This window comes from Delphinus delphis, chromosome 10, assembly GCF_949987515.2.
Source record: "Delphinus delphis chromosome 10, mDelDel1.2, whole genome shotgun sequence".
Classification (NCBI taxonomy): domain Eukaryota; kingdom Metazoa; phylum Chordata; class Mammalia; order Artiodactyla; family Delphinidae; genus Delphinus; species Delphinus delphis.
In genome coordinates, this window is record NC_082692.2 from 92,190,722 (window position 1) to 92,211,665 (window position 20,944).

Below are 20,944 nucleotides of genomic sequence, written 5' to 3' on the forward strand. Positions count from 1 at the left end.
AGCTCAAAATGGATTAAAGACCTAAATGTAAGGCCAGAAACTATCAAACTCTTAGAGGAAAACATAGGCAGAACACTCTATGACATAAATCACAGCAAGATTCTTTCTGACCCACCTCCTAGAGTAATGGAAATAAAAACAAGAGTAAACAAATGGGACCTAATGAAACTTAAAAGCTTTTGCGCAGCAAAGGAAACCATAAAGAAGACCAAAAGACAACCCTCAGAATGGGAGAAAATATTTGCAAATGAAGCAACTGACAAAGGATTGATCTCCAAAATTTATAAGCAGCTCATGCAGCTTAATAACAAAAAAACAAACAACCCAATCCAAAAATGGGCAGAAGACCTAAATAGACATTTCTCCAAAGAAGATATACAGAGTGCCAACAAACACATGAAAGAATGCTCAACATCACTAATTATGAGAGAAATGCAAATCAAAACTACAATGAGATATCATCTCACACCAGTCAGAATGGCTATCATCAAAAAATCTAGAAACAATAAATGCTGGAGAGGGTGTGGAGAAAAGGGAACCCTCTTACACTGTTGGTGGGAATGTAAATTGATACAGCCACTGTGGAGAACAGTATGGAGGTTCCTTAAAAAGCTACAAATAGAACTACCATATGACCCAGCAATCCCACTACTGGGCATATACCCTGAGAAAACCATAATTCAAAAAGAGTCATGTACCAAAATGTTCATTGCAGCTCTATTTACAATAGCCCAGAGATGGAAACAACCTAAGTGTCCATCATCGGATGAATGGATAAAGAAGATGTGGCACATATATACAATGGAATATTACTCAGCCATAAAAAGAGACGAAATTGAGCTATTTGTAATGAGGTGGATAGACCTAGAGTCTGTCATACAGAGTGAAGTAAGTCAGAAAGAGAGAGACAAATACCGTATGCTAACACATATATATGGAATTTAAAAAAAAAATGTCATGAAAAACCTAGGGGTGAAACAGGAATAAAGACACAGACTTACTAGAGAATGGACTTGAGGCTATGGGGAGGGGGAAGTGTAAACAGTGACAAAGCGATAAAGAGGCATGGACATATATACACTACCAAACGTAAGGTAGATAGCTAGTGGGAAGCAGCCGCATAGCACAGGGAGATCAGCTCGGTGCTTTGTGACCGCCTGGAGGGGTGGGATAGAGAGGGTGGGAGGGAGGGAGACGCAAGCGGGAAGAGATATAGGAATATATGTATATATATAACTGATTCATTTTGTTGTGAAGCTGAAACTAACATACCATTGTAAAGCAATTATACTCCAATAAAGATGTTAAAAAAAAAAAAAAAAGAAAGAAATATGTTCTGTAACGCATAGCTGCCATAGATAGTGATTCCTCTGATGGATACAGGCAAAATAAACTGAAAAACTTCTCTAAAGGGTTCACCATTCCAGATGCCATTAAGAACATTCCTAATTCCTGGGAAAAGGGCAAAATATCAACATTAACAGGAGTTTCCAAGAAGTTGATTCCAACTCTCCTGATGACTTTGAGGGGTTCAAGACTTCAGGGGAGGAAGAAGCTATAGATGTAGGGGAAATAGCAAGAGAACTAGAGTTAGAAGTGGAGCCTGAAGGTGTGCCTGCATTCTTCTGATAAAATTTTAAAAGGGTGAGGAGTTTCTTCTTATGGATGAGCAAAGAAAGCGGTCTCTTGAAAGGAAGAGATGGAATCTACTCCTGGTGAAGATGCAGTGAAGATTTTTGAAATGACAACACAGGATTTAGAATATGACATAAACTTAGTTGATGAAGCAGTTGGAGGATGTGAGAGGACTGACTCCAACTTTGAAGGAAGTTCTACTGTGAGCAAAATGCTATCAAACATCATAACATGCTACAGAGAAATCGTTCATGAAAGGAAGAGTCAATCGATGCAGAAAACTTTATCATTGTCTTATTTTAAGAAACTCCACAGCCACCACAACCACCCTGATGAATCCCAGCCATCAACATCAGGGCAAGACCTTCCACAAGCAAAAAGATTACAAGTCGCTGAAGCCTCAAATAATGGTTAGCATTTCTTAGCTGTTAAGTATTTTTAAAGTAAGGTATGTACATTTTTTAGAAATAAAGCTATTGTACACTTAATAGACTACAGTATAGTGTAAACATAACTTTTATATGCACTGGGAAACCAAAAAATTCGTGTGACTCACTTGTGATATACAGTTTATTGCAGTGGCCTGGAAATGAACCCGCAATATCTCCTAAGTATGCCTGTAATAATGCCATCATTTTCACTGGTCAAAATTCTTTGACTAAAGTAGCAGAAAACACTGACTTAACCTAAATCCAAAGAAAGAATTTGTTATAAGAATATGAATATGTTGTGTGAATCAAAAAGTGACTGGAACAAGAAATGAACAGGCATCAAGAACTAAAAAGTCCTCTCTCCTTGTTACTCATCTGCTCTATTTTTCTCTTGGAAGACTGACTTTTCTCTGCTTCTTTATCAATATACTGAATAAAGCTACCTCTCGGCTTCCAAATTATAAATAGTTTTAGCTGTTTCTTGGTCGCAACTAATCAAGTGAATCTGATTGGTCTAGCTTGAATCAGGTGTGCATCCAGAGGTCAAAAGTCTGGGCCAAGGCTTAGGGGTTGTGTAATATAAATATGACTGCAGTGAGCTCACCCCAAGAGATGGGCTGTGTAGGGGTGGCATGTTCTCAGAAATGAAATATTCAACAAGTTGGGCAGAAACCCTCCAAAGTATCAACTACTATGTTTTATTCTCTTCAAAATGATGTCATTTACACAATTTTCTTTGATGAGAGGATCTAGTGCTTATGCTAGGCCTAGTTAATATCGGGTAGTGATAGTTATTATTAGGAAGCTAAGATGTTCCAAACTATTTTATTCATGCTATCATTAACACCAATAAATATATAATTTCTGCTAACTTTAGACCTTTCATCACTGACTGTAAAGTATATCCCAGATTAAGCTCAGATAATGCTAGTGAGGTTTAATGAAAGAATGGCTTCTGAATACAAAATCATGCAAAACTTCATTAAAACACTGGCCAAAAAAGCCTAAGGAAAACATGTCAGTTAAAGGCCATTCTTGTTAAAAAACAGGAAGGTCATATGGTCATACTCCATAATTTAGCTAAAGATAATTGAATATATAAAATGTTAGAGTTTTACTATATTGCATTTTCTTTTTCTTTAATTTTTAAATTTATTGTTGACCAGATTATTTTCTTTCCTGCCAGTGAAAAAGCCAAAAGAAATCTGAATAATCACTATAATAATCAGGTCCAAGCCTTATTTATAACAGTCAATTTGGGCAACTCACTACTGTCCACGGATACATTTTTTTTCACCAAGTAGCTATAATGGTTTTAAGAACAAATTTTGAAGATTCGGGCTCCCAGTAGGCGAAGAACAGGTGTCTGGAGGAAATAAGATAGGTTTTTAGACCTGGAAAAAATGAAAGACTGACTGCTTGGCACTCTGAAGATTGGTTATATCAGCCTGCAAACACCCTCTCATTATTTTAATATCACACTTATATAAAATACTTTGGGACCCTTTGCCAGAAAGATAAAAACAAATTAAACTGAAGGCAGGACATGAACTGAATATCTTATTCTGGAAGCACCATCACTGACAGCTTTAGAAAAAAAAAATAGAATGGATCCTTCAAAACACTTTTTCCAAAGGGCAAACAATATTACCAAGAGTCAAAAAGAAAAACAGCATAATAAGCAGCGAGTGTGGTTCTCCTCACTGCTCATATAATTCCATCTTAACATTCTTATAGTTCTTATTAATTTCTCGGTGTATACAGTTCTTTGTTTACTGGATTGGAAGCTCTCCTTGGACACTATGTCTTCTTCATGGTACATTCCCCAAATTGGCAAATGTAGCACTGTGCACGTACTCAGTGTTCAAAAATGTTTCTTAAAATGAAAGGACAGCATGTTCTTTGGATTTCTGCAAAATTCCTTCATTGTTTACAATTCCTGAAAAATGAAATGAACCTGACCTCTATCCAACATGAAAATACTCTTTTCTCTACACATGCCTTTATTCCTTTACTCCTGCTACTCCTTCTGCCTGCAATGCCCCTTCCTAATCTCATAAATCCTACTCATTCTTCAAGGCCTATGACAAGTAGTCCCTTCTCCATGAAGCTTTCTCTGATCTTCCCAGCTACAAGTAATCTTTCCTTCTGTTGAAGTTCCACTTTACCTAAACCTTCCTTACATCCCTCAATTATACTATAGCCAGTTGCATTACCTAAGTAACTATCTCCTAAGTTAGAGCAAGTACACAGCCATGTCTGATAAACTATTTACTAGGTGACTACCTTCAAGCCTATGGTTCCAATGGGGTTTAAGGCTTCTAATTCAGGATGATCCCACACCCTATTAATAAGGATCTCCTCTTGCATTTGAGCCATCCTCTGGGAAGACAAGGAACACTCCAAGGCAGTTTTGTAACCTACTGTGTAATAACCTACCGTGTGATAACTGCCTGTGTGCACTATTCCCAAAGAACATCTGAAGCCTCTGTGCTGGCAGGGTGTGACCTTCTGAGTGAACCTAATGACACGTGCGGCTTATGAGAGTCCTGTGAGTCGGAACATTTAGTTGAATCTAAAATGACCCTTGATGAACCATTTCAATAAGGTTTCAAGTATTAATAGCTTATTATGAAAATTAAATGAATTAGTATATGTAAAATTCTTAAACGGTGTCTGGCACATAGTAATAACTCAATGAATGTTACCTACTGTTGCCCATAGTCAGAAACCAGCCAAGTAGAACTATGAATTTAGACATGTCTGATTCCAGACCCTAGGTACCATTACTCCTTGGTACTTTTCTACATAAAATCAATTTCCTGTCTCCTTCCCTCTAAAGCTGCTCTCAAAAATGGGTTTTTATATCAGACATGCGTACTTCAGTGCAAAATTAAGTGACTTTTTTACGTGCACGGATACACATCATAAGCCAGATCCAAGTGTCTATTCCCAAACCTATTTGCTTCCGAACAAATATTTGTGTCCCCCTAAAGTTCAGATGTTGAAGCCGTAATATGATGGTGTTTGGAGGTGGGACCTTTCATGTCATGAAGGTACAACCCCATGATGGGATTAGTATCCTTATAAGGAGAGGAAGATAGCTAACCCTTTCTGTTTCCCCACATAGGGATACAAAGAGAAGGCAGCCATCTGCAAACAAGGAATAGAGACTTCACTAAGAAGCCAGCTAGGCCGGCACCCCGATCTCGGACTTCCAGCTTCCAGAACTGTGAGAAATAAATGTTTGTTGTTTAAGCCACCCAGTCTATGGTATTCTGTTATAGCAGCCCAAACTAAGTCACTGTTAAATGCCAGATACAATTTATTATAATAGCTGAGGGAATAATGATGAACTATGAGTGTAAAGAGATTCCCCCACACAAGAAAACTAAGTAACATACTCTGGAAAGACTTGACAAAAAGGCAAATCACTAATAAAAAATGTTTTGCTATTGAAGTAACTGTAAGAAAAATTTAAAAGACTGGGGGGGAAAAAACAGACTATGAACTCTGATTGCTGCAGTATCTTTTAGTTCCTGCCCCACTTTAGAGACACCCAAACTGGAACTCAAAGTAACCATGACATGGAATTCTAATCGGTAGACCCACAAAACAAACAAACAGAAAACCCCATCACCTTGGCCCTATATCAAAAGACTTGTAAATAAATGTACCAAAAATTACAGTTGACCCTTGAACAACACAGGGGTAGGGGAACCGACCCTCTGCACAGTTGAAAATCCATGTATAACTTTATAGGAGGCCCTCCATATCCATGGTTCTGCATCTGTGGATTCAGTCAACTGTGGATTGTGTAGCACTGTGGTATTTATTGGAAAAAAATCAACATATAAGCGGACCTGGGCAGTTCAAACCCATGTTGTTCAAGGGGCAACTGTATTTAAGTTAAAACAAAATGTTTCTATCTCCCTCTCCATGTCTCTTTCTCTGTATCTGTCTGTCTGTCTCTTCCTATGTATATATAATTTTTACAACTTCAATAGAAGAGCTTTCCCTATGAGTATACTAAAGAGTTGCTGGAACTATGCAAACCACTTACAGAGTAAAATGGGAGAACAAAGAAAAGGGTAACCAATGCTATGGGAAACAGGGTCAGTAAAGATACAGAGAAGGGGACACTTGAGCTGAGTGGGCAGACAGTATGGGGAAAAGGCACTGGCGACCCAAGTACAATATGAACAAAGGTGGCAGAAACCCAAGCAACATGGCTTGTTGACAAAACATAAATAGAACAAGACTTTCGAAACAGAGACTAACGAAACAGGTAGGATCTGGATCTTCAAGGAACTGATAAGCCACAATATAGAAGAAGGTGGACTTTGAGAGAAACATGGAGCAAACACAGGGTTTTAAGCAGCAAAATACTGTAATTGGACGTGCATGCTCAAAAGATCATTGTAGAAGCAGCAGTAAGGGAATGTGAGGGTTTTGAGAATGTGAAATTTGAAAAATATCACTTCAAGAGTTCAAGCAAGGGGCTTCCCTGGTGGCGCAGTGTTTGAGAGTCCGCCTGCCGATGCAGGGGACGCGGGTTCGTGCCCCGTCCGGGAAGATCCCACATGCCGCGGAGCGGCTGGGCCCGTGAGCCATGGCCGCTGAGCCTGCGCGTCCGGAGCCTGTGCTCCGCAACGGGAGAGGCCACAACGGTGAGAGGCCCGCGTACCGCAAAAAAAAAAAAAAAAAGAGTTCAAGCAAGGAACAAGAGCCTGAGAGTGAGAAGAAATGAAAATGAAAAACATTATGAAAGTAGAATCAACAAGATTTGGCCAGGAAATTCTTGGCTACGGCACTCTAGGGAGAGGAAAGAATTCAGGAAAATGCTTTGGTGTGTTACTTTGGTAGCTCTGGAGATCATGGATAACTTATTCTCCTACATTATTTTAAAGGGGTAAAAGAAAGATGTGAAGAATAAGTCAACTCAGGTCACTTTGAACTTAAGGTGCATATAAGACAGAAAATAGAAACCATAACCGCATATCCATCTCCAGCTGGGCTGGAGATGAAGACCTAATACTTTGTGATAGTATCTGAAGCCAGGGAGTGGATGCTATTACTGAGGAACCCGGAGAAGGTGAGAAAGTGGCCCGGGGAAGAAACCTGAGTGACACCCGCCCCCATTTCAGAGTCAGGCCCGAGAACGACAGGAGAGTGAGGACGGTCTGCGCAAGGCAAGCGCACCCAGGACGGGGGCCCACAAGCTGAGAGGAGGGACGGTTTCACATAGAAGCAGCAGAACAATCGGGTCAGCGAGCTTTGGGAAGGCTGAAAATATTCCACTGGATTCAGCAATTTCGACGTTATCGGAATCCTTTGCGGGGCGGGTATCGGTTTCCTCAGAGCAGGGGAAGCCGAAAGGAAACAGGGATCCCAGTCTGGGAGCGCGCGGCGGACTCGACACACAGCCTTCCGACGCCCAGTCAGGCTATTCCGCCCCCGAACGCAAACACTATCACACACACCCCAGCTGCCCCACAAGTTCCAGGACTTCGGAGACCCGGGGGTGCTTTACTCCCTCAGCTTAGGGCGCGCCCCTGCCCCCGCGCCAGCTCGCTTCCAAACCCTCAGTCACACGGACAAACGACCTCGCCTCGAAAACCCTCCCTGGGCTCACAGGAAAAATTCAAGCACTTCATTGTGTGTTCCCAAAGCTTTGTCCATACCTTACAAGGTTTTGTATTATCTGTTGTGCACCTGGCTCGAAACAAAAACCGAGCCAGACCAAAAAAAGTCAAGGAACGCAGAGTGAGAGTCGAGGGAGGTGACGCCCTCACAGGCAAACTTCTGATAGGGGAGATAAAAACTACGACTCCCATGAGGCTGTGCGGCCGCGGGACCCGACTCCCAGCGCCCTCTGCGAGGTTCAAGAGAGTCTAGGTGGTAGACGCGTCGTCTCGGCGCAAAACGGCCGCTAAAGCCGTGCAGAACTGGCCCTGCCGGATGGCGGCCTCTGAGGAAGAGCCTGAGGCCTTGACGGAGCAGCTGGACGTCGCGCGCCGCCTGGAAAATTTGCCTGTGAGCGCGTGGCCCCCAGGGACAGAGCCAGAGCCCTTTCAGGTAGGGGGCGGGGCTCGGCCAGCCCAAGAGCTGCGCGCGGCCCCCGAGGGCGTGGCCGGTACCCTTTTCTATGGAGGCGGAGCTAGGCGGTCACGAGCGCTGCGCGCGCAGCCCGGGGATGGGGCTGGCGCCCTTTCAGGTGGATTGCCGGGGTAAGTGGTAGCTGGGTTCAGTTCTCAATTACCCTACGTGGTAGTGCTTCGATTGTTGTCTCCAAGTTTCTAGACCTTTTTTTTTAACCCGATTGCACAGCTATCTGCTAGCGGGAAAAGCTCTTAAATAGTTCACAGGTTTCGGTCTTTTCCCATTAACCCTTCGCAATGACCTTTACATGTTCTTTTCTGCCCATAGACTGGCAGTTCCCTGAAGGCAAAACCAGAGGTCTCATGAGGTCCCTTGGAAAGACCCGTGAGAACCTGGCTTTTTGTCCTGGTTCTGTCCCCAGAACTCGTTGAGATCCGGGGCAAATCAGTTGCCTCTCTGGTCTCAAATGTCTTGTTTGTAAGATAAGCCATGGGGCCCATTAACGGATCTTAGCCTAGTGTCATGATTAAAAACTTAGCTTCTAGAGTCATTTAGTTGAGGTTTCCCTCATGCTGTGAGCACTTTGGCAAATATAAATAGCCTCAGCTAAGCCTTAGAGTCCTCCCGTGTGCGATTAAAATAGTAATACCTCTCTCCGGATTGCTTCGAGAATTACAAGTAAAATACAGTTCCTGGTTTGCTGACAGAACTCAATAAATGTTAACTACTATTATTACCTCAAAGACCTTTGTGCTCCAACCTTCTCACCCCTTTGACCTTGGCCTGCATGTTGCCCAAGGAACAAGGAATGACAAAAAACAAAAAAACAAAAAAAAACAAGGATGTTGGTTGGAGTGGAAAGAGCCCTGAACTTGGAAGTAGGAGAGCTAGGTTCAGGGCTTAGCATCTTAGCCATGTCTCAGAGCCTGAGTTTCTTCATCTGCAAAATGAAAATAATTAAAGTTTTAGTGCCCTTGTCACACCCATTATTGATATCAAACCCTGTCTGTCCTTCCTAGGGTTATTTTGAAAATCAAGTAAGAGGACAGATTCAGCAGTTTTCAAAGAGTAGAGCAGGCTATTAATGTTCGAAATGGTTAGTTTTCCTCAAACTACATTAGGCAGTTTATCATTAATAATACAGGTGGCTAGCGCCATATTGAACACTGATCCCTAAAAGCTTATTGAAGACCAAACATTGCTGAATGCCTGGTCTAAAACACTGACATATGTTCTCTTTCTTCAAAAGATAATTGAGTGCCTATAACGTGCCTGGCACTGTGTTAAGCTAGGCATAGAAGATAAGATGGTGCCATGTGAGCTTACAAGAGCATATGGAAAGCACTATATGGGGGGCAGAGGAAGCCTTGTGATTGATCCCTTATACCTATAGTTGATGGGCATAAATGAAAATCAGGAGACTAAGACTCAATCCCACAGTGTTCTAGCTTCCTGGCTGTATGCACAGCTCTAGGTAGACTTAGAGTTACAAATAGAAGACAGGATCCATTCCTTAAGGAGCTTATAGTCTTACCAAGAAGATAAAACATGCTTGAAACATGTAAATAACAAGCCTAAAAGGGCCTTCAACTAGTTTGCTTCCATATATTCATGGAGCACAATACCAGTCTTACAAAAGGTCAAAACAGCTTGCTTGCCCCAAACCCTGCCTTCACAGGCATGTGCACACATAAGAATTAAGGCGTGAAAAACTCAGAGTAAAAATAACTTTGTGTCTAGTTTGCCTTTGGGTCCTGTATGAAAAGGCAAAAAGAACATTCAAATGTTCAGATCGGAAACAAGCACATCATAATGCCATCGGGGTCAAAAGACAAGTAGAAAATAAACCGATTGATTTTCTTGAACTAAGAGTTGGATCTAGCCATTTTTCAGGTTTCTGAAACCAGCTTCAAATATCCTTTTTAAGGTCTCAACATGACCTTGACAAGAATTGTCTGGCTCACAGTCTCCTAATAGCTGCTTGGAGCAAAAACAAACTCATGGGGCTAGAGGCCAAGTACAAAGATTCTTGTAGCTGGTGTTTCAAAACAACCAAAAATGGAATGAAGATTTCCACAGCACTTCCTTAAAATTCAGAATTGAGGCCTAGACTTTAAGCCCAGAATATTGTGCAGTGTCATGTTTCAGTTTCTGGGGTTTTGGTACAGAATGTGACTCAGAAAAGTTAGTCTTCCAATCAAAAATTATTAAGAGCTTCAGTTAAGCAATCAAATAATATTTCCTGAGCCCCCTGCTCTGTGCGTAGTACTATGGATAGGAACCCAACCCCTATCACCACTCCATACCCCAAACCTCCTGACCATGCCTTTCCTTAAGACATTTGGTAGAAAGGTTGGACCTACACACTTAGAGCCCAACAGTCTATGCCACTTAGATCCCAAAGTTCATACTATTAATAAGTGCAGGTCTACTTCAGATAAGGGAGAAATTAATTGTAGCCAAGGAGGTACAATATAATTGCACTTTAACATGCTGTCCTCTGTTTACATTTTGGCTTCTTGGGTGACCACAGTTTATAAAAAAATTCTCAAGTTTTCTGTCACAAAATGTGAAGTCTCCATCCAGTTCTTCAAGGATCTGGTTTCTAGTGCATTTTGCACTGATCGTTTTGTATTTATTCTCAACTCTTACATGATCAATTTTGCACTTTGATACGTACCAGGAAAAAGTAAAGCTTTTGTTATGACTACTGAAAAAATGATAAAAATCCCATTCTTCATGTCCTCCTTTGTATTTTTCTGAGTTGTTCTTTCTAAATCCCAGCATGTGCATACAATACACAATAAGGTAATATTTACTGATGATTGAAAGCAGTCTGTGCTGGGTCAACTCTCAGTTTCCCCCCATCAAGATGGATAAATAATGGAGGTAGGACTATAATCATACGGTTTTCCAAACATAATTTTGGTTTGAGTATGTTTAAACCTGAGAAGTTTAACTCGAAACCTATTTTTTTCACCACCCTACTAGATAGCCTGCATAATTCATATTGAACACTTAATGTGCCAGCCACTAGAGAAAGCTTTGTACGTGGTTTCTCACATTTATTTCCTTCACAGAAACCTGTAAGAGAAATAGAAAGGGAATGTTTAGAGAGCTTAATGTGCCAGAAATATATGATGTTTTAAATATAAAATCTCGAAATAATATCTAGAAGAATTTAAGAAAGTTACTATTTTAAAAGTACAAAGTGGCCCACACAGAGTATAGTGTTATGTTCATTAAATTTCTTGAGAACCTTTCCCCCCTCAGATATAGGTAGTGTCCCTCTTTTATAGTTGCCAACACATACTTTAGCAAGTCACTCGCTGTAAGGTCACAGTGCTAATAAGATCCTAGTCCTGTATGTGTCTCCTCTAGGACATTCCATGTTCTGCATTAAGACGTTCTCCACTGCTTGCCCAGTGTTCAGGCCACAGTCACAGTTTTCCTGGCTAGCCTCCTTCACGCTTTGCTCCATTCTCACCGCCCGGTTGGAGACCTCATTGCTCATTAGCCGTTTATATCTTTGACTAAATTTTCCAGCCATTTCCTGGAACCATTCTCAGCTTCCACCCTGGGTTTATTAGTCAAGACTCATTTGTTTGCAAGAAACGTAAATACAACACAAACTGACTCAGGCAAAAAAGGGAAGGAATTTCCTCATATAACAGCAGAGTCCGAGACTGTTAACTGTAGGCATCTCTGGATCCAGGAACTCTCAAGGTGTCATCAGATATTTCTCTCTACCACCTCCCTGCTTCGCACCCCTGCTCCCCTTTCCTGTGTGGGGCCACACACTCAGTAGGTCTTATGTGTGTCGTACAACTTGGGAATGCCTGATGGATACTCTGTAGTTTAGCAAACCCAGTGGAAAAAGAATGCCTCTTCCCTAATTTTTTCAGCAGGAGTCCCAGAACTATATTTCATTGACCTGGCTTATGTCCTGTGCCCATCCATGAACCAAAAATACTGTTGAAAAGAGCAGCGATGTTCTGATTAGCCAGGTTTAGGGCCCACCCAACCTGAAGCCCCATGCAAACCATTAAGACAAGAATGAGAAGGGTTCCCCTGGGAAGACTCAGGATGCTTTCATCAGAAGAAGAATAGATGCTGCATAGATTTTAAAACATGTCCAGGATTTGATCTCTCCTTGGCTTAGGGTAAGCACAAAAACCCCTCAGGGTAACACCCTTTTTGGATCAGTTTGGTCCTGGGCTTTGTACCAGGGAGTAGGGTACAGACTATGGAAAGAGTGTTACAAATGGGCAGTATTTAAGCTGATGCCAGCTGATTCCTAATTTGTAACACACTTAACATTAGCTTTCTGAAACGCAGAATTTAAGTTTATATGGCATATAAATATTTGAATAAAATGTCAGATTATTTCTGAAAAATATAATTAACTTTTCAATATGTAGATACCTGAAAAGATAGATGATTACATAATGATATGTTAAATCAGACCACAGTTTTCAAAAGACTATTCTTTAGTATAGCCACTTTTCTAAATCAGGTAAAATATCTTTTTGGAATGGTATTTAACCAACCTTTTTACGAAGGAGAAAGTGGAAACATATAGAGATAAAATGATTTGTGATTATTATTGGTATCAGGGTCAATGATTACATCGATCAAGGGGGAAAATATATTCTCTTTAAACAGGAAGATTATCCAGAAGTCTCTATTACCTTTGGACGGTGTTTGCAGCTCATTTGGAATCAGCTACCATTTGTAATCTAAGTCTCTAAAGGATCTGAGATTGTGCAAAAAGTTTAAATTGAAGAATTTTAAAAAATGTATCACCAGATTCTCCAAAATCTTATTTTAAATGTAAAAGTAAAAATAAGCAAATAATAGTATTTTTTCCAGAAAGTATTTATCCATATGCAAATAAGTTCAACAAGGAATAATATGCTCTCCTGGTTAGAAAACTACAGTAAATCAGAGCTTATTTTAAAAGTGGTTATCTGCATCAAAAAATAAATAAATAAATCACCTTAGAGTTTAATGATTTCTATAGTACATTAAAATTTATGCACCTTTAAGAACAAATCAAGTGAAAAGAATTCTTCATGAAAAGTTTAACAAAGTGGTAGTAAAATCTTCATTTTACAAGCACTTCTTAAAATGTCTCAGTAAGCATTTCTAAGTTGACTCTTAAAGTCTGGAAGTAGATTCTGTAAAAGACAGCAGTCATTGAATTTGACTGATGGGGCATCTTTTTCTAAGCCATCCTTCATCCTTTTATGACATCTCTGCTAAGCTAAAGCTGTAAGAACCGACACAAACAGGAGAAGCTATTTCCACTCTCCACCCCCAAATCACTTTTTAAGCAGTATTGGCCTTCTCCCCCTCCCCCACAGGTACGCCCACTCACCACCCTTTCACAGAAGGATGTCAATCCTTCCTCGCTAGCTCAGGGTTTTTTAAAGTATAGGATTTTGCACCTAACTGCATAGCTCCACCAAGGCCTCCACAGGGAGTATAACTACATGCTGCTCAATACTTCTTCTAAAAGTATTGACACAATGTTAATGGATAATTGACTGAAAGGCTAATAATTGACGTTCCTCTGGATATGCTAAATTCTGTCGACTGGTCTCTTGCAGAACTGCTCTTACTGACTTCATGTGGCAGGATGCCAACAGCCTTTATTGAGGGTCGGAATGAATGAAATGAAAAACAGCCCATGAAACTGCGTCCTGGAAAAGAATGGTTTAGACAGACTCATTTGTCAAATTTCTCTCCCATTTCCCTACTAGAAACAGTCAATGCTTCTGAACAGTGAGATTATTCCTTACAGACAGTACAAGCCATACATCTAATCATATTTCCCTCTTTGCAGTGGTGGTTCTTGGGCAGAGCCAAATGTCCAGTCTACTTCTGCTGCACACTTAGTGTGTCTAAGCTCTCTCGACTTATTTTTCCCTTCACCTTACTTTCCTTACCTATTGTTCATTTATCTTCCCTCTTTGTAAGCTTCATTAAATCCTTTCTGGAACAAAACAAGTATAAATAAATGAATTGTTCTATACATGAAGAAATATGCTGGGCTCATGAGAGATACTGTAATCTTCAGGGTTTGAGAATATGCTTCATTCTGCCAGTGAGGAAATAACCAGAGGTCAGGTTTCACAGAGACACTTTAGACTTAAGACTTCTTTATCATAACATTTTATAAATGTAACATTTTGAAAATACAGGTACATGTAAAAGATAGAAAGTTTTTTGTATTCTCCCTTTCACACTTAATAAGAACAGGATTTCTTTACATGTACATAATATATCTACAATAAATTTCAATATCTATTAATATTATGTGACAATTTTTGGAATTATCTCTGCAAGTTTTTTGCCAAATTTCTGCTTTTAACTTTGTGAAGACTCAAATAGAACTGTAAGGTAATAGCATTTTTTAAAAACATGAGAGAATATATAAGAATTCAGATAATCTTCAAATTTAAAAATTCTTTTAAAAAATCAATGGAAGACTCTCTCCCAAAGGCCATTTTTCATTGATTTATCATTTATGACTTTCTTATCCCCAAAAAGGATCTGAGGTAACTCACAATAAAAATACATATATGCATTTGTATTATCAGATAAATGTGAAAGAGGTAAAAGCCAAGGAGAAAACACATAACTGCATTCAAAACCTAAATTCGGCACTGATTTTCCTGACACCTAAAGCTAACAGGGAAACAAAATGGATTACAAATTTTTCAATATCTGATAAGAGAAAAATACATAAATTTTTCCACTGCTTAAAAGGAAACCACCAAATTTTAAATCTAAAAATTAACCCTGGTTTTTAAATTGGAGAGAGATGTTTTCAGGCAATATTGTAATATATTGCATTTTGTCATTTTTGTTTCATTCTGTTTGTTGGAATTAGAAACTGTCTCAGCCAAAAGCTGCTTGGAATACAGATGAGATATATGACCTGCCGTGCTGACTTAACAGTATTTCTGTTTTTTGCAGTATACTCCTGATCATGTAGCCGGGCCTGGAGGAGACACTGATCCCACTCTGATAACCTTTCCCGGATGCGTTTGTCTCAAAACTCCCTGCCTCCCTGGAACTTGCTCCTGTCTCCGTCGTGAGAAGAACTATGATGATAATTTATGCCTCAGACACATAGGATCAGAAGCAAAGTGCGCTGAGCCAGTTTTCGAATGCAATGTCCTGTGTCAGTGCAGCGACCACTGCAGGAACAGAGTGGTCCAGCGGGGTCTGCAGTTCCACCTCCAGGTGTTCAAGACAGATCGCAAAGGCTGGGGACTTCGTACCTTGGACTTTATACCAAAAGGACGGTTTGTCTGTGAATATGCTGGCGAGGTTTTAGGATTCCCGGAAGTACAGAGAAGAATTCAGTTACAAACAATACACGATTCGAATTACATTATAGCCGTCAGGGAGCATGTTTATAATGGGCAGGTAATGGAAACGTTCATTGATCCTACCTCTGTAGGAAATATTGGAAGATTCCTTAACCATTCTTGTGAGCCAAACCTATTGATGATTCCTGTCCGAGTCAACTCGATGGTACCAAAGTTGGCACTTTTTGCAGCCAAAGACATTGTGCCAGAAGAAGAGCTCTCTTATGACTATTCAGGAAGATTTCTTAATCTGCTGGATAGTGAAGACAAAGAAAGGTTGGATAATGGGAAATTAAGGAAACCTTGTTATTGTGGTGCTGAATCATGTGCTGCGTTCCTGCCTTATGACAGCTCACTGTACTGCCCCTTAGAAAAGCCAAACACGAGTGAGGAAGGAAAAGTAGAGCAGAAGCGTGTCTGGCCTCGCAGTGGACGAGAATGAGGAGGAATCGAGCGTGTTTGGCTCAGCCCTTCCTGGGTTCCCCTCTTACAAGCAGCTCACCCTCAGGGTCAGTCTCTGCTCTGTGGTAAGGAGCTTGCCCCTCACTGTAGGGGAGCCCAGTGGTTGTAACTTAGGAATGTGGCAGAGACTACAGATTGTCCAGCAACACTCTCTCTCCCCTTCTATCATAGAATTCTCGGTTTTTAGCTGGGTACATGACTGCCGAGAATGCTCACTTTTCCTAGTGAGATGTGGCTAAGGGACTATGTCATAGCTAGTGGGATATGAGGGAAAACGTTGTGCCCTTAAGTGGAGCTATCCTTCCCTTATCCCACTCTTTTTTCTTCTTGGCTGGAATGTATACATGATAACTGGAGCTGAAGCATCCACGCCATACCCCAAAATAACCTTGGAGAAGGAAGCCACACATAGCAAATCAGCAAAATTGAAAGGAGTCTGGAGGCTGTACACTGTCCAACACTCTACCAGCCCTGATCTGACACCTCTGGACTATTCGGTGAGAAACTGTGTCTTCGTCATTTATGCCACTGTTATTTTGAACTTTCTAGTACTAGCACCAAACCTAATCAGTGATCCAAGGAAACCCTGATGGCTGAATACCTAAACCTTCCTTTCCAGTCAATTTTATCAGTAATAAGGCTGGTATTTTCATTTCTGTATGACTCCAGCAGTTAATTTCTCATCTGTTTCTAAATATATCAAGGAAAACGGCATGATTAATTATCACCTGCTAAAACCCTAATGATTATCACCAATAGTGAAAAATATAACCATGAGAATGACTTCCACGTATAACAAAAAGTCATAAAAGGAAACAAATTGTAAAATTTTTGCTATATACCTGCTGTACTTCAAGGCTTGTGAAGTTATGCTTCAAACAGCCTCACTTCATGTATTAACGACATGAAAATAACCCTGTCAACACCACCAAAGGTGATGGGAGTTTTATAATTCAATTTAAACTTCTGGAGAGGCAAAAATCTATTATTTCTTTTTCTAGTATATTTAGACCCTACCACCAGGAGACTCTGTGCTTTCAAAGTTATATCATAGGGACCCATGTTATATATAACACTCTACTCCTGTATGATATCATAAGTAGGATACTTGTACATTTTAAGTGAATGAAATGTATGGTATGTGAATCATATCTCAATAAAACTGTTAAAATAATAACTATGTTAGGGTTTGCATATTCACATAACATTATCAGGAATGGTTCCATGTGAATAGATGATAGTAGAGTACACATAAAATGCCCCAAACTACAAATGTGCAGTGTCTAAAACAGAATGAATTTTTCCTCCAAACTCATCATTTCTCCCTGCCAGCCTTCCTCTATAACTGATTTCTCTGAAGCAGTCCTGCTTTTTGTAAGGCAGCTTGTATCTCTCATTTTAAAATGGCCTTTCTCCTCCTCACAGGGGCTTCTAGTAACTGAGCTACTTAAGAGGCAATAAGGAAATGGTCAGAAGGAACATGAGTGGCTCACTGTTTGATGTTCCAGATACCCTTTCCTTCTTCCTTGTGCTCCGTATCTATTGAATATCACCGTCTGTGTATCAGAAATACTCCAGTTAGGACACGAGCAGCATCCTCCATCTTGATGTCTCTTCCAAGACAGAACTCACTGAATATAGACCCTTGGAGTTTTTTGTACTCACACACAAGTTTATTCTTTTTTTTTTTTTTTTGCGGTATGCGGGCCTCTCACTGTTGTGGCCTCTCCCGTTGCAGAGCACAGGCTCCGGATGCGCAGGCTCAGCGGCCATGGCTCACGGGCCCAGCCGCTCCGCGGCATGTGGGATCTTCCCGGAGCGGGGCATGAACCCGCGTCCGCTACATCGGCAGACGGACTCTCAACCACTGTGCCACCAGGGAAGCCCCACAAGTTTATTCTTAAATAGCAATGTAGCCTGGAAATAAGATTCCTAAAGAAAGAGTTGAAGACTCTTCCAAGTCTTTTCTAGGTAGTGAGTTAGCTGCATTTACTTAATTGCCATGTTCCTAAGAAAGTTGACACTTCTACTTTTGAGAGCAAACATTAAAAGATATACTTCTGCTTGACTATTATCCTAATATAAAAAACATAACTTTTTTACAATTATAAATTAGTATAAAATTAGAATTTTAAAAGGTGTTATGTGTCTTCATGGAATTAAAACATAAAAATGGCTCTGAAGTCAATTTCCACTGAATTCACTAAGAATGTGGAAACGTGTACCTTGGAAACTGTTTTGGCCCAAGAATAATAAAGATCATACTTGGAGGACAAAACTTTTCAAATCTTTTTTAAATTAATGTTTTTAAATTTAAAATTAATATTCACAAAATATCAGTGGCTGATAGATTTTGTTCTTGGCTAAATGGAAAATTTTGCCTTAATTGAAATGAATATTCAGAGATTATTTTTCTCCCTCCCTGTTTTCAATATTAAGCCCCAATACTGCCTAACTCTGAAGCATAAGGCAGGAGTGGATTAAGTACATCAACGGTAGACTAATTTGCATAGAACAGAGGATTTTATCTTAAACTCAGGAAGATCTCATTTAAAAAGGGGGAAAAAAATCTCCCAAAGTTGTTTTCATTCCCTTGAGTGTTCAAATAATGTTCCCTGTGTAACATATTCCTTATTACATATTCCTCTCCAGTGTGTTAGTGTTCAGCAAGTTACTGAACCTCTGACTCTGAATTCCCTTTTCTGGATACAGCATTTTTGGGAGAATCAAATAAGTTAACACTTGTAAAGCGTTTAAACAATGATGCAGCACTAAGACAGCTATAACCAAAAAGACAACTACAAGTGTTGACAAGGATGTGGAGAAATTAGAACCTTCGTATATTGCTGGTAGAGTTGTAAAATTGCACAAGTACTTTGTAAAGCCATTTGGTTAGTTCCTTAAAATGTTACACATAGAGTAACCACCTGTCCCAGTAACTCCATTCCTAGGTAACAGACCCAAGAGAAACGAAAACATGTCCCACCAAAAACTGTATGCAATCTTTATAGTGGCATTATTGGTAATAGCGAAAAAGTAGACACAAACCAAATGTCCACTGACTGATGAATGAATAAACAATATGTGGTATCTATATCACAGAGTATTATTCAACCAGGAAAAGGAGTGAAGTGCTGACACATGCCACAACATAGATAAACCTTGAAAATACTATGTTAAATGAAAGAAGCCAGACACAAACAGCCACAAATTGTATGATCCTATTTATATGAAATGTCCAGAATAAGCAACTATAGACACATAAAGTAGATTAATGGTTGCCAGGGGCTGGTGGAGAGGGAGGTATAGGAAGTGATTGCTAATGGGTTCAGAGTTTCTTTTTAGGGTGAATATACTAAAAACCCCTTTCATGTGATGACTGTCGTGTTACATGATTTATATCTCCATAAAGCTGTCATAAGAAAATGAAACAAGAAGATACGGGTGCCTCTCACTTGGAAACTGGTAACCTGTAACTGTGAACGTTGCTCTCACGAATAAACACTCTCAGATCCCAAGGAAATTCTTCTCCACTTGCTTTATGTCCTCAAAACAAAACATGACCGCGTCTAAGGTTGTGATTTTTTTGTGGCTATCACCACTATCAGAGACCAGTGAGATTTTGAACAGTAGGAGTGCTTAATTTGGTAAGAACATGGATGGATTAATTAGTCAGATCCTTCCTCTCAGACAGCATGAATGCAATTCTCAAATAACAAAGTAATGTTTCCTTGTAGTATTGAATATCAACTTTCTTGCCTCTCTTTCTGTTCAAGTTTGTGGTTCCAGTGATTTGTGTGGTTCCTCACGAATCAGCACAGTATTCGTTACAGTTGCACATGGAGACAGAAGTATTTTGCAATATTAAGCAATTCATATTAATTTTACATTTGTAAATGTGTGCGTCTAGAGGTTTGATATTGGTTCTTCACATTACTTCACATTACTTAGTTCTTCTCATAACATTTAAGAGAGTTAAAATGACAACATAAGTGATAGCAGTTTATATGATGTAATTAATATATTTTCTGCAATGATAATTCATCAGATATGATATCATTACAATGTTTGGACATGATAAGTAAATTTCATGATTTATTTTCAACTCTGTTTCAGCGGAGTAAAGCTTTCTTAAAATGACATTAATACGGCTTCCCTGGTGGCACAGTGGTTGAGAGTCCACCTGCCGATGCAGGGGACACGGGTTCGTGCCCCGGTCCGGGAGGATCCCACATGCCGCGGAGCGGCTGGGCCCGTGAGCCATGGCCGCTGAGCCTGCGCGTCTGGAGCCTGTGCTCCACAAGGGGAGAGGCCGCAACAGTGAGAGGCCCGCGTACCGCAAAAAACAAAGAGCTACAATAACTCAGAAAGGATGGTCTCATTTGGTATCATTGTTAACAGAACATCAACCATGTGAAAATCTTGTTTATAACAGCACAATTTATGATTTTACTGAAAGGACAATAAGAAGAATTATTTTTTGGCATAAATATGTAAAAAATTATGAATCACATAGTTCATTATTTTATTATTCATCCAAACATTGCCAACTCAGTTGGATGCCCAGGAATGAGCAAAGATAATTAAATTTAGTCACATATGATATTTTGCCAACTTCACTCATATAAAAACCCTAACTTTATACATGTTTTCCATTCTTGTGGCTATGAAGACATTTTTGTCAAACTTGATTTATAACTTTTAAATATTTCTACATATTGCCTGTGGATTTCCCATAAGCTGTCCTGGCCTCGATGCTTATAAAGGGAGGGAAGAAACTAGCTTCCCTGGTAAGGCTGTTAAGGGACTCACATAAAATAATGGATTTATATAGGCTATAAAGTACTATATAAATTTGGTTATCATTACAGGCATATTTCTGGGTTTACACTCTGCTACACAGAACCGAACGCACACGTTATCATATTATCA

The 20,944-nt window shown here is 39.9% G+C and overlaps 2 protein-coding genes across 4 annotated transcripts in view; one reads left to right on the forward strand and one right to left on the reverse strand.

Moving 5' to 3' along the window:
* The window catches only part of CRBN (cereblon), a 959,169-nt gene extending 951,349 nt beyond the window's left edge, over positions 1–7,820 (reverse strand). For all 3 annotated transcript variants that reach the window (XM_060022931.1, XM_060022930.1, XM_060022929.1), the window contains exon 1: positions 7,751–7,820. The gene's annotated coding sequence lies outside the window, so the exon portion shown is untranslated. The remainder of the gene's footprint in view (positions 1–7,750) is intronic.
* Positions 7,821–7,953: 133 nt separating this feature from the next.
* Positions 7,954–16,133, forward strand: LOC132432461 (histone-lysine N-methyltransferase SETMAR). The gene is made up of 2 exons (XM_060022927.1): positions 7,954–8,144; positions 15,153–16,133. The coding sequence occupies exons 1-2, from the start codon at positions 8,028–8,030 to the stop codon at positions 15,990–15,992; spliced, it is 957 nt and encodes a 318-aa protein (XP_059878910.1). The 5' UTR covers positions 7,954–8,027; the 3' UTR covers positions 15,993–16,133.
* The last annotated feature ends 4,811 nt before the right edge of the window (positions 16,134–20,944 follow it).